The 13,525-nt window shown below is 43.6% G+C and overlaps 1 protein-coding gene across 9 annotated transcripts in view; it reads left to right on the plus strand.

Moving 5' to 3' along the window:
* The first annotated feature begins 1,824 nt into the window (after positions 1 to 1,824).
* NFIC (nuclear factor I C) overlaps positions 1,825 to 13,525 on the plus strand; it is a 220,121-nt gene continuing 208,420 nt past the window's right edge. For 5 of the 9 annotated variants that reach the window (XM_073686310.1, XM_073686305.1, XM_073686309.1 and 2 more), the window contains exon 1: positions 5,210 to 5,651. In XM_073686310.1, the coding sequence (XP_073542411.1) occupies positions 5,622 to 5,651 (30 nt within the window). In that variant the 5' untranslated portion in view covers positions 5,210 to 5,621. Of the gene's footprint in view, positions 2,262 to 5,208; positions 5,652 to 13,525 lie in introns of those variants that run through there. The other 4 variants (XM_073686303.1, XM_073686308.1, XM_073686306.1 and 1 more) reach the window with 3 other exon arrangements.

A 13,525-nucleotide genomic window follows, 5' to 3' on the forward strand; every position in this document is an offset into this window, starting at 1 on the left:
TAGATCGCCATATTTTATCGTGTTATACTTATATACTGATTAGTGCTGAGCGAGTATGTTCTATTAACCCTTTCGCCGAGTATGCTTGGGCCGAGCTCCGAGTATTTACAGCTGCTCGGTGATAAGGTTAAATCGCTCCCGTGTGCATGATTTCCAACTGTTTGACAGCTTTATTACATGGGAGGAATGTCTATTTCTTACACATTCCTCACATGTAATAAAACTGTCAAACAGTTGCAAATCATGCACACGGGAGCGATTCAACCATATCACCGAGCAGCTGTAAATACTCGGAGCTCGGCCCGAGCATATTCGGACAGAACATACTCTCTCAACCCTAGTACTGATGTTGGTTCTGGTGGTGTAATCATGTACTGATGGTGATTCTGATAATGCCTTCATATACTAATGGTGGTTCTGGTGCTGTATTCACGTACTAATGATGATTCTGGTGCTGTACTCATATACTTATGATGGTTGTATTGTGCACTTGATGATGGTTAGGGTGCTGTATTCATGTACTGATTATGATTCTGGTGCTGTAATCATGCACTGATGATGGTTATCGTACTGTATTCATGTATTGACAATGGTTGTGGTGCTGTATTCGTGTACTGATGATGATTCTGGTGCTGTGTTCATGCACTAATGACAGTTCTAATCCTATAATTTTGTAGGAATCCATACATTGTAAGATGCCATGCTATATGGCTTTGTTAATAAAGTAGTGTACTATCTGACAATTTAAGGATTACTACATCTGTATTTATGTTAGGAGCATTTAACTTTTTTATTTGGGGGTTTGGGAAGGCAGGGGGTTGGAGATGATGGGAGCCCTGCCTCGGTGAGTTTTGTTATATGTGTAGATTCTGTAATTTCATTAAAAACGTATATATCACCCACTACATCACGGTTTGCATGATTCGCACTGACGTCTGAATGGGCCCTCAGTTCTAAATAAAAAATGAAGTCCTATGCGCCTAAAGCCCCATACGGAGGTTATCATGAGGGGACTTTTGAAGGTTACTTTTCTTTGTGGCTGTGTTAGCGTTATTAAGGCGTCACAAGATGTTTGATACGTTGGCCGCATCACTTCAGTTTAGAACTCTTCCTCCACTTTTCACCCCACACCCACTACTGGAGAACTCTGTATATTTGTGACACCTTTTGAGACTTTTTTTTTTTTTTTAATTTCAGGTGAGAAATCTGACTTGCAGCCCATTTTCTAGCTAACCAAGCCCAAGAGGAGCATAAAGTTGTACAAAAACATTGTGCGCCAAAATTTGGAAATATTTGATGCAAAAAAAAAAAGGCGCAGATGCCATAAAATACATCCCCCAATGTCTCCAGGGCACCTCAGCTCCCTCCTTACATCGTCTGGTGGATCATTTTATCTACAACTTGGTAAAGTTGTGTGTGAAATCGGAGGAATACGGAGGTACGGTACGCTCCGTGCAGAGGCGTTACACAAGGCCTTATATTTCCGGTGCACCCACTGGGTGCTAGATCAGGATGGGGCCCTCTATCCGTCCAGGGGCAGCTGGATGTCACTGCAGTATAGGAACACATTGGTTTCAGAACTAGGAAGCTTTATTAGAAATGTCTGCCATGAAGTAGTTAACCCAGGGCCTGTGCAGGCTGAGCTCCTCCCTCACCCCTGCAGATGCCAGGGGGCACAGGCCAGGCGGGTACAGCCAGTGTGAGGGGAGGAGGAGACATGTAGATAAGGAGGTGGGATACAGGACTGGGAAGGAGGGGGTGCTGAGAGGGAACACTGGAGGGGGTGACTAGAGGGTCAGGGTAAATAGGGAGAAGTGTGAACACAGCCTGTGCCAGATGAGCCCACATGTGGCCAGTCAGGGTGCCCCATCGGTTCTCTGCCCCCACACCAGTCTGCAGGTGGCGCTGCCATAACGCCTGCCTGTGCCGCCGCCGGGCAGCACGAGAAGTGGGGCGCCGGTCCCCGCCGATCAGCGCGCAGCACAGCGCCGGGCGCCCGTTCTTTTCGGGTGCTCCCTTCTCCCTCTTCCCCTCCCTCCGGCCCAGTAATTCCCCAGCTGGAGCAGCGGGGAGGGCAGGACAGGAGCTCACACTATGTTACTCAGCATTTCATTCCCAGCACCGGGACAGGACACACGGGGACCCTGATGGGCTTCTCATCAGCTCCCACCTACTGTACCCGCCGGGCATGGACCTGGGAAGAGCCCCTGGCACCTCCAGCCTAATTCTGGCTGCCTAATTGCATCGGGCACAGGATCATGGTAGGTGGCACCCACGACGTGATCTGCTGGATGGCTCCGTGGGCACATACGTCGTACCTGGCTGGCAGAGGGGGTGCTGCCCCAGTATTAGCGGGGTGACACCCCCCTTCCTCACCCTTCTATGTCTAGCTTTACACTAGAGGAGGGGAATTTAGGACAAGGGGGTGGGGAGAGTCGGCGAGAACAGACTACAGGCAGGAGCTGGTTAAAAATGGCCGCGTAGGAAGGGGAGGACCCGGCGCAGACATCAGCATGAACTTGGAAGTGAAGCCGGGGAGAGCTGTGCCCTGCTGGAGCAGCCCCATAGGCAGGGCAGTGCCAGCTCTCCTGGGCCCGGGCGACTGCGGGAGGGCGCCGCCATGCCATGTGTGCAGGGCAGAGACAAGCCGTGTCCCAAGCTGCCCCCGGGCAGTGCCCCCTGGAGCTGTCAGCCGCAGTGCCGCCTGCTGCAGTGCCCACCAGACAGAACTTTCTGCCCACTCCATGGGCCTGTACCATCCGCTGCTCCGCCCGATCTGCTCATCCAGTGCTGATCCCTCAGCCAGACAGGGCCCAGTGATCAGAGCAGGGGCTGGAGACCCTGACTGACCCTTCCACACTATGTACTGACCTACAGACATGGCATATTCCGGCCCGACCACAGCCTATACACCCCTAAACTCATACAAGCCCAAACTTGGAGTGGACACTTTAAGGGCTTGTTCACACCTAGCGTTTCTTCCAATCTCATTCGCACATTGCGTTTTTTGACCTGTGGTGGGTTTTTACTTAGAGCTTTCGGAGCATGTCAGTTCATTGTTTTTTGTTTTTTTTACCCATCCATAAAAAACCTCACATCATGTTGTTTTCCTGCCAACTTTGCGTTTTTCGAGTGGGAAAAAAATGCTGCAAAAAAAAAAAAAAAGTACTGTGTGAACTTGCTCTTTATAAGTCAGCACCTGATCCAGGCAAATCCGTGTAAATCACTATAGAAGCGACATATATGTGAGGCATGTGTAACTTTCAGTATCTAGACATCCATCTACACAGACCAGGTACCATAGACCTGTAGAGCGTGGTCCATCTACACAGACCAGGTACCATAGACCTGTAGAGCGTGGTCCATCTACACAGACCAGGTACCATAGACCTGTAGAGCGTGGTCCATCTACACAGACCAGGTACCATAGACCTATAGAGCATGGTCCATCTACACAGACCAGGTACCATAGACCTGTAGAGTGTGGTCCATCTACACAGACCAGGTACCATAGACCTGTAGAGCGTGGTCCATCTACACAGACCAGGTACCATAGACCTGTAGAGTGTGGTCCATCTACACAGACCAGGTACCATAGACCTATAGAGCGTGGTCCATCTACACAGACCAGGTACCATAGACCTATAGAGCGTGGTCCATCTACACAGACCAGGTACCATAGAGTGTGGTCCATCTACACAGACCAGGTACCATAGACCTGTAGAGCGTGGTCCATCTACACAGACCAGGTACCATAGACCTGTAGAGCGTGGTCCATCTACACAGACCAGGTACCATAGACCTATAGAGCGTGGTCCATCTACACAGACCAGGTACCATAGAGTGTGGTCCATCTACACAGACCAGGTACCATAGACCTGTAGAGTGTGGTCCATCTACACAGACCAGGTACCATAGAGTGTGGTCCATCTACACAGACCAGGTACCATAGACCTGTAGAGTGTGGTCCATCTACACAGACCAGGTACCATAGACCTATAGAGTGGGGTCCATCTACACAGACCAGGTACCATAGACCTATAGAGTGTGGTCCATCTACACAGACCAGGTACCATAGACCTATAGAGTGTGGTCCATCTACACAGACCAGGTACCCTAGACCTATAGAGCGTGGTCCATCTACACAGACCAGGTACCCTAGACCTATAGAGCGTGGTCCATCTACACAGACCAGGTACCATAGACCTATAGAGTGTGGTCCATCTACACAGACCAGGTACCCATAGACCTATAGAGTGTGGTCCATCTACACAGACCAGGTACCCATAGACCTATAGAGCGTGGTCCATCTACACAGACCAGGTACCCTAGACCTATAGAGCGTGGTCCATCTACACAGACCAGGTACCCTAGACCTATAGAGCGTGGTCCATCTACACAGACCAGGTACCATAGACCTATAGAGTGTGGTCCATCTACACAGACCAGGTACCATAGACCTATAGAGTGTGGTCCATCTACACAAACCAGGTACCATAGACCTATAGAGTGTGGTCCATCTACACAGACCAGGTACCATAGACCTATAGAGTGTGGTCCATCTACACAGACCAGGTACCATAGACCTATAGTGTGGTCCATCTACACAGACCAGGTACCATAGACCTATAGTGTGGTCCATCTACACAGACCAGGTACCATAGACCTATAGAGTGTGGTCCATCTACACACACCAGGTACCATAGACCTATAGAGTGTGGTCCATCTACACAGATCAGGTACCCTAGACCTATAGAGCGTGGTCCATCTACACAGACCAGGTACCATAGAGTGTGGTCCATCTACACAGATCAGGTACCATAGACCTATAGAGTGTGGTCCATCTACACAGACCAGGTACCATAGAGTGTGGTCCATCTACACAGATCAGGTACCATAGACCTATAGAGTGTGGTCCATCTACACAGACCAGGTACCATAGACCTGTAGAGCGAGGTCCATCTACACAGACAAGGTACCATAGACCTATAGAGCGTCTAGTTTCCATCTGTAGCAATCTCCTCTTGTCTGTACTGAGCCGTAGCAGGTTAACCAGTCGTCTGCCAGGCTAGTGAAGTATCGCACGGTCTCTGTCACCGTCTGTGTCCTTATGCTTTGGGTACGGATGCTACATCTTTAAAGGGATGTCATTTTATATCAGTTTTTTTCAAGTAGTGTAGGATGGGCTTGATGTAGGACGTCACCCATTTCTCTCCTCCTCCCCCCTCCTTCCCACACTCTCTCTCTCTCTTTTTTTTTCTGTCTTTTTTATTCTATCGTTCCTCTGCTCATTTTCCTAATGGAATACAATTCACAAAGTTGCCTTCTACCTCCCTGTGAGGAAGCCTAAATTAGGCAGTGTGCTAAAGGAGGGGGATCAGGATTTTTAAAGCAAAAAAAAACCCTCCTTGCCACTGTCCCAATCTGGAATTACCCAAAAAGGAAGCTTTATTGCTTTTATTTTTTTTTAATGTGTATTTTGCAGGAAATTTTTTTATTTTTTGGGGGGATACAGAAAGTTGGATGTGGGATCGCAGAAGAAGTGAGCGGACAGCTGCTGCCTGTGACTCAGTAACTTTGTGTATGTAACAGTGGAGTATAGGAGGATCCCCTACCCAGTCATGTATGCATCACCTTTATGCCTGACACAGGTAAAGTCACTTCTACCCAGTTGTTCTGCTTTGCAGCTTCCAGACTCCTCTCCCACCCTGCTTGCTTCTTCCCGCTGCATTGTAGTGCCTTGTCATACGCAGCTCCGTTTCTATCTTTATAGGATGTTTAATGCATGGCATTGTTGGTCGAGAAGCTTTGCATACAGATAAGAGCAGAGAATAAGGAAGTGCCCGTGCTGGGGCAGTACCACCATGGCAGTTTTGACATTTTATACCTTATGGAAAAATCAAGAAACTGGTTAGAAGTTTTCAGCAAAGTGCTTATGTCCTCAAAAAGGTCACGCTTTCATGCCATATATCTTTTTATTTTAGCCACAATGATCGGTTCCTATAAAGTTTTTGGGCGTAGGTTTTTAAAAACTTTTTCTTTCTTAGGAATGTAACGCAGGCCGTTCTTTGCTGATAAAAAAAAAGAAGTCACGTGTCTAGTCCGCCCCTCGTCCCACACCCTCTTGCCCGCTTTTTTCTGGGACGTGTATTTTACATCAGAATATTATATATATATATATATTTATATTATTATTACTATATGTATTTTTATTATTCATAGTGGGGGGTGGACCTTTGGCATCAAATCTCTTACTGAATTTGGAAGGGTGGTTTTGGCCATTCGGTGAAGTTTAATATTTGCTATAAGTTAATGCATTTCAAGGCTATACAGATAAATAAGGATTTTGTTCATTGCTCGTAAAATTTACCGTATAGAATTAGTGCAGTTTGTTCCCCAGGGGGGGGGTGCTGAGTAATTGTGGGTGTTTTCAAGCTCGCCCCCTGTTTTTAATGTGTCGAAGCTTGGTAACTGCCGGAAAACAAAAATTACATCCATCGTGGTAGTGTACTGTATTTTACTGCTTGTTCAAGTGGCAGCCCAGGGGTTAATGGACTGGAAAGTGGAAAAGGCCTGGTGTGTAAAGTGACCTTGGCCTGGTATGACAGCACTCCCAATAAGCAGCAATTACCAATTGTTCCCACTTTCATGGAATTTTATTGCACCTGCTGATTAAATGCTATCCAGCCTTTACTGCGTGAATATATATAATTTACATTATATATATGCGTGTGTGTGTGTGTGTATATATATATATATATATATACATACACACTCACTGTGTGTGTGTGTGTATATATACACATATATATATATTATACACACACAGTGCACATATATATACATACATACACACGCACATATTTATATTCATTGTATTTTGCGACATCACTATCCTGTGTAGCAGCTGCTAAGGATTTACTTGCACAGAACTAGAGGTCTGCATGGAAAGCACCATCGTGCAAGCTTAAAGGGGTTGTCCAGGCAAACGGTGCTCCTTACCTGAGGGGTTACATTCTGTAAAAATAATAAAATAAATCATACTCACCTGCGGTCACCCTCCTGAATCCACCACAGGCCACTTTGAGGTCTGTGCAGGCACCTGACCGCTGCAGCTTGTCATAGGTTGCAGTGGTCAGGTGACATACAGCGCATTGGAAGTTTTTTTGATGACGCACCGTTCAAGTCACCTGACCACGCAGCCGGTCAAAAGCTGCAGTGGTCCTGTGGCTGATTTAATTGCGCCCTTATAGTTTCCAGTGCCAGCAGAAATCTAAGAAGGAAGTATGATTTATTCTGCTGTTTTTACAGAATCCGACCTCCAGGTATTGATCACCTGTTACGTGGCCATCTCCTTTAGCCCTAACAAAGTGCAATCTGTAGGTTGTTTGTGAATGGCTGAGTGTTGAGAGCAGCATCATTGTACATTGAGCAGAACTTCGCCTCTGTAGGAAATATGTTGATGCGGACAGCACCAGTGGGTTCATCATATGGGAAGACCACACCAAGCCCTGGAATCTTCATTTACTCTTCATTCTTCTTGATAAATTCCATAATCTGAAATGTTGGTGTATTCTACTGCTCCACCAAATGTTTCCCCTGCTCCATGGTCCAGTGGCGGTGTGCTTTATAACAATGCTTGTCATTGTGCTTGGTGATGTAAGGCTTGCATGTAACTGCTCAGCCATGGAAACACATGCTGATTAATGCCATAGCAGGGTTAGAACTCTGTAGTTACTGAGTTAGGCCACGGCCCCACTATCAGTATTCGGTCAGTATTTTTTCTCAGGAGTGGGAGCCAAAACCAGGTGAGGAACAATCAGAGAAAAGTTATAATAGAAACAAGTCACCAATTCTGCATTTATCACCCACTCCTGGTTCTGGCTCCCACTCCTGAGAAAAAATACTTGATGACCTTGTCCTATAACTTTATCACTTTTTGCCTGAGTTGCTTTGGCTCCTAAACTCTTCCACTTGTCAGTAATCGTAGTTGATTGTTGAATTTTTTTTTTGGAGAGAGAAAATTTCACGAACCGACTTGTTACAATGGTGGCATCCTACCCCAATTAAAGTCAGGGAGCTTTTTAGAACGACCCATTCTTTTTAAAGGCAAGCTGCATACCCCTGTGCTGGATTTTATAGGATTATTGCAATGTACTTTTGCTATTTTAGTACATATCTCCATGCAGTAACGTAATTTGAAGCTTGTGGGCCACAATGCAAAATCTCCAAGCACCAGCTATCATGGGTCTTTAATAGGATTGGTCTTCTCATATGGGCCAAAGGGACCTTTTGATCTCCAATTGGCTCCGGGGCCTCTTTGCTTCACCCACTATAGTTACCCCCTTTTTATATCCTTATTACTTACTTTTCAGTGTTTTATTAGTTCATTATGTTATAATGCCTATAACCAAAGTTCATCTGTGTCTTTCTACAGAAGGACCTATATCAGTTTAGGTCACTATCAGGCTTATCTAATATATAAGAGGCCTGCTATGGAAGCATAGAAGTAAAAATGGCTTCACATATATTTATAATTTATTCTATTCTAATGGGAGCCTGTCATGTTGAGCAGGGTATTTGATCTGTGGGCAGCTTGTTATGAAGCGGGAGGAGCTGATCCGAATGATACATAGCATGATTCACCAATAAATAAACTATTGATTTTAGCAAAAGGAAAATAACAATATTCAGTAATCAATATCAGTGAGATATAAAACAATCTAATCAATTATTGAAAGGCAAAGAGCTAGATGGCTTCTACTCAAACACTAAAACTGACAAGGACAGGGAGGATTGAGGAGGAAAAAATGGTTCCTTACATGATGGGTACATATGAAACCAAACATAAAGTATTACTATAAAAAATATTTTGCATCTTGTGAGATTCCCTAAGGGAGTCATAACAGTGCCAGATCTTCCAGGATATGTACGATCTTTATTTGTCGCAATTATACATCTTATTCTATGAATAATAGTAATAATTAATTATTACTATATATATATATATATACAGGTCATAGGAAGCTGAATTAAATGATACCTTGATAACTGCAATCTGATGTCTTATTCCAGAGAACTCTACATTTTTCTTATATGTTAATGAGCTGTTAAGAGCTGTGGGCTGGACATAGATCTCCCTGAGAATCTGCCTCCAGAGTGTATTTTAAATAAAAGAGGACTTTACCAGTGTGAGACATGTAGATCAGGAGAGCAGACTGTTAGTCATTACATGTCTCACTCATTTGAAATAAGCTCTGGAGGAAAATTCTCAGGGAGATCTAATGTATGTCCGGCTCATAGATCTCAACAGCTCATTTAAATATAAGAAAAACGTGGATTTCTTCATAATAAGACATCGGATTGCCGATATCAATGTGTCATTTTGTTTAACTTTCTATGAACTACATATAGACTGATTATGAGAGTTGATCCTACTGACAGATTAAGAGTCCTTGTACGAAAATTAAGACCAAAAAAACTCCAGTTTCGAAAGTGACTGAATTTCCAGTATCTCAAAATAACAAATCTTGCTAAACTTAAAAAAAGGTCTCTGATACCTTTTTTTTTATCTAGGAGATTGAATTTAGGATAATTGACAATAAAGCCATCTTGGGTGATACCACAATTCCACTTGTACAGACTTGATTATATAAATAAAATATATCAGTCCAAAAAGAAGTGATCAGCGGGTATTCCCATCAGGTATGCATGTAAGAGCTAATCGATCTACATAGTAACATAGTTTTTAAGGTTGAAGGAAGACTAAGTCCATCTAGTTAAACCCATAGCCTAACATGTTGATCCAGAGGAAGGCAAAAAAAAACATGTTGCAAACACTAAGCTCCACATTGGGGGAAAAAATTCCTTCCCGACTCCATACGACAATCAGACTAGTTCCCTGGATCAATGCCCTATCAAGGAATCTAGTATATATAACCTGTAATATTATACTTTTCAAGAAAGGCATCCATGCCCTTCTTAAATGTTAGTAGTGAATCACTCATTACAACATCATGCGGCAGAGAGTTCCATAGTCTCACTGCTCTTACAGTAAATCTACCCCATTTCCAGCAAGCATTGGAGGATGTTGGAAAGATTATGGGACATCTATACCAATTAGAAAGAATTTAAACATTTTAAGCAATCAATGACTGGTGGTTAAGTTGAAACATTCATCTTGAGGAGTTCCTCCTCAGTGGAGGTAACAAATCAGTTCTTTCTCTCATTTAAGATCAAAAGCCGATTTAACCTCTGTAGTCTTCATGTCTTTCAGCAACCCATAGACCAAAAAAATTGGTCAGATTTATGTAGGGAAATCTAGAACAAAGTAAATTGTGTTTTATAAAGCGCATCAGGGATCCAGGTCTGGAGGAAAGCTTCAATTTATCATAAAAAAGCCCAATATTCCTAGGAGAACTCCAGAGATGTAAGGATGATCTGTAACAGGAGGACGAGCCAATTCTAGGTTTCAAGATAAAGTGGGAGAAAAGAGAGGGGAGAGACTGGTCTCCAGACCTACCAGTAGCTTTGAGGTCTGATGGTGCCAAAGCTCCAAAAAGTGGCCCAGTACTCTAGACAAATATCTGGCAGACTAGTGCCCCTCCTGTCTCTATGTCTTGTCAATGAGGATGAGGAATTAAGACCCCATACACATTAGATGAAATTCACCCATTCTGTCAAGTTTGGTTGAACTGGCCGAACATCTGACGTGTATAGGGGCCACCCGACTCTACCATTAGATGTTGGGGAAGAGAAGAATCAGGCTTAGCCTTTTTTCAGTGGAGACTGGCGGTAGCAGAACGCTCATGTGTATGGGGGAGTCAGGAGAGATAGCTGTCTGACAAAATTATCTGATATGTATGGCAGGTTAACTCAATCTGAAGGATCCTAAGGACCAAATAAACATGGTCATAGGAGTAGGAATTAATAACATTTGTAGAAAGTATAGGATTCTAGGTAATATACCCATATATTATATATATATATTCCACCTCTCATGTAGTTTAAGAAGATATGGTATATAGTTCATTGTATAGAATACATTAAGATCTTCCACTATTTGTATCCCTATATATCTATTAGACCAGGATTGGCATTGAGAAGGGAATTGTGAATTAATTATAGGAAAAGTATCTGGTCAGAGAGAAATATTCAAAATCTCAGATTTACAAATATCAACTTTAAAATTACTTTATGAGCCAAATTTCGCGAACTTGGCCAAGAACGCCAGCAGCAAGAAGTAACATATATTAGGAGATCATCTGCAGAAAGAAAAAACTTATAAGGATGATCTCATATCACAACTTCTGGAATGGATGGAGAAGTTCTCAACACCACAACTAAATGTTCCTTTACTAGAATGTAAAGGAGAGGGAGAGGTGATACTCCTATCTTCTGCTGTTGTAGAGCGCAGTCAAACTACCATTGATACTAACCTAAGTTGAAGCATTATTGTATAGAATATCATCACTCTGGCGATGCCCTTTTTATTTAATAAAATTTTTATAAAAATAAGTTATTAACAAGAGTACACAGAACACTCTCTAATATGCCTTGACTTTTTAGCAAAATTTATGCCCGAACTTCTGGGTCATTGAATCCCCGCATGCAGAGCACCGTCAATGGTCCCTGTCGCAGTTAAAGCGAGAGATCTTCTGCATTATCGGCAGATTTCTCTCTTTACACCACCCGAGCTGCTGCATGGTTTACTATACGGTAACATCCTTAGAGCGGTGATCATTCGGTCAGTGCTTACTAAACCATGCGGCAGCGCTGGGGTAGTCCGAAGAGCGAGATCTCGCAATAATGCACATAATTTCACACTTTCACTGCTAGTGTGGGTGCGGAGGGATGTGCAGTCCCGCTCTGCATGCAAGAATCCCACAATCCAGAAGTCGAGACCCTACTGTTGATAGAAATTTGGCCCCTTTTGGAGAACTTCAGGGAGATTCTGTGCACGTTTGTCAATAATTTGTAGTTAGAAAAATTATAAGTCTTGTGCTGCCCACTCATTAAATAAAAAGCCCCAGATTGGTGATATGTACCCTTTAAGTAGATTAGGTCCCATCTCTGTACCCTTGAGTACCCACAGCATGAAGTCTCAGCTCACTCAATCAAGTCTTTTTGGCATTTATAGATAGCATGTGCTAGCTTGGTTTTCTAAGCATGGACCACAAGGGACAGCGTTTTTAAGGCATTGCCCTCTGCCTCCTGCCTTGGGACAAAACTGCCATCTATAAGTTATTTAGATCCCTGCTCATTCTGGGTACAGATAGCTGTCAATCTCTGAGCTGGACCACCCACTGGACTCCTCAGCCCAGAATGAGCAGAGATGTAAATTAATAATATACAGGATATACTACAGATTTTTGCACAACACTATATATCTGCCTCCTGCTGTACAACATACTACCTAGAGATTGCATAGCACTTTCAAGCTGACTGGTTCCCTTTAAAATGAATAAAGGGCATCAGCATCTCCATCTGCCTATAAATCTGGTAATTTTTCTCTGCCCTTACACAGTTGATAGCTTGATGGAAAATGCTAGAAAATATTAAGAGTTGGATAGCTAAGTGCTGGGCATTTCTCTTCCAGAATATGTGTGAAAATGCCGCGTGTTGCTCCACTTCCACTACCTATGTACATTGCTAAATGCACACACAGAATCTGTGTCCTCGTATAACCTTACTTTCTGTTCTCTTAACACAAACACCCCTCTGAGCTCCACCTGTTCTTACTCCGGAAGTAAGATCCCCCCCCCCCTCCATTTCTTACATTAGCTTTGTAGAGTTAACCCTTCATTGACCAACAGCACCCCTTATTGTTGTTGAAAGCGTTGTTTTCAGCTCTATTTAATGTAAGAAGATTTAAGATTTTGCTGTGTCTTCACCGAGGAGTGTGTTCGTATGCCCCTACCGTGCAAGGCATGGCTTGTGATTTCCATAGTGGGTGCTCGAGAGTTCCAACTCTGAAATAAAAGTCCCTCAACTCCGCTGACACTTGCCAATAAAGACATTGTGAAAGAGAAGGGCAAATAATATGGGATTTAAAGAATTTAAGATTAAAACCTATGACAATTTGTAAACATTACGTCAGTGGCTACTTTTGCGATCATCACACTATAAATATTAGACATGTACCCATACTATAACACAGTGTATTTACATAGGATTCCAAACTTTTTGTGTTATCTCAAGATCACAATTTAGTCACCTTCAGTTTGTTGACACCTGTCTTTTTTTGGGGTCTTGAAAATATGCAGCACACGGTATTTGTGGACCGTTGGCCAGTCAATGAAACCCCAATTATTATATCTTTGCATTGCCTTGTATTGGAGTACATGACTTTCTAATTGTTATCCTTTATGTGCACTGTTATGGTGGTGGAGCCCTTCAGATAAATTGTCACAGTGCAATACCCTAGGCACCCCCATTCAAGCTTTATTCATATCCCTGAAGCCAGGACACGATTCCTCAGCCCTGCTCTGGAAACATCCGGCGCATGCGCAGACTACGCTGAAGC

The sequence above is a fragment of the Phyllobates terribilis genome, unplaced genomic scaffold (genome assembly GCF_046119375.1).
Source record: "Phyllobates terribilis strain yellow unplaced genomic scaffold, ASM4611937v1 Scaffold_1__5_contigs__length_1240528914, whole genome shotgun sequence".
NCBI classification, from domain to species: Eukaryota; Metazoa; Chordata; class Amphibia; order Anura; family Dendrobatidae; genus Phyllobates; species Phyllobates terribilis.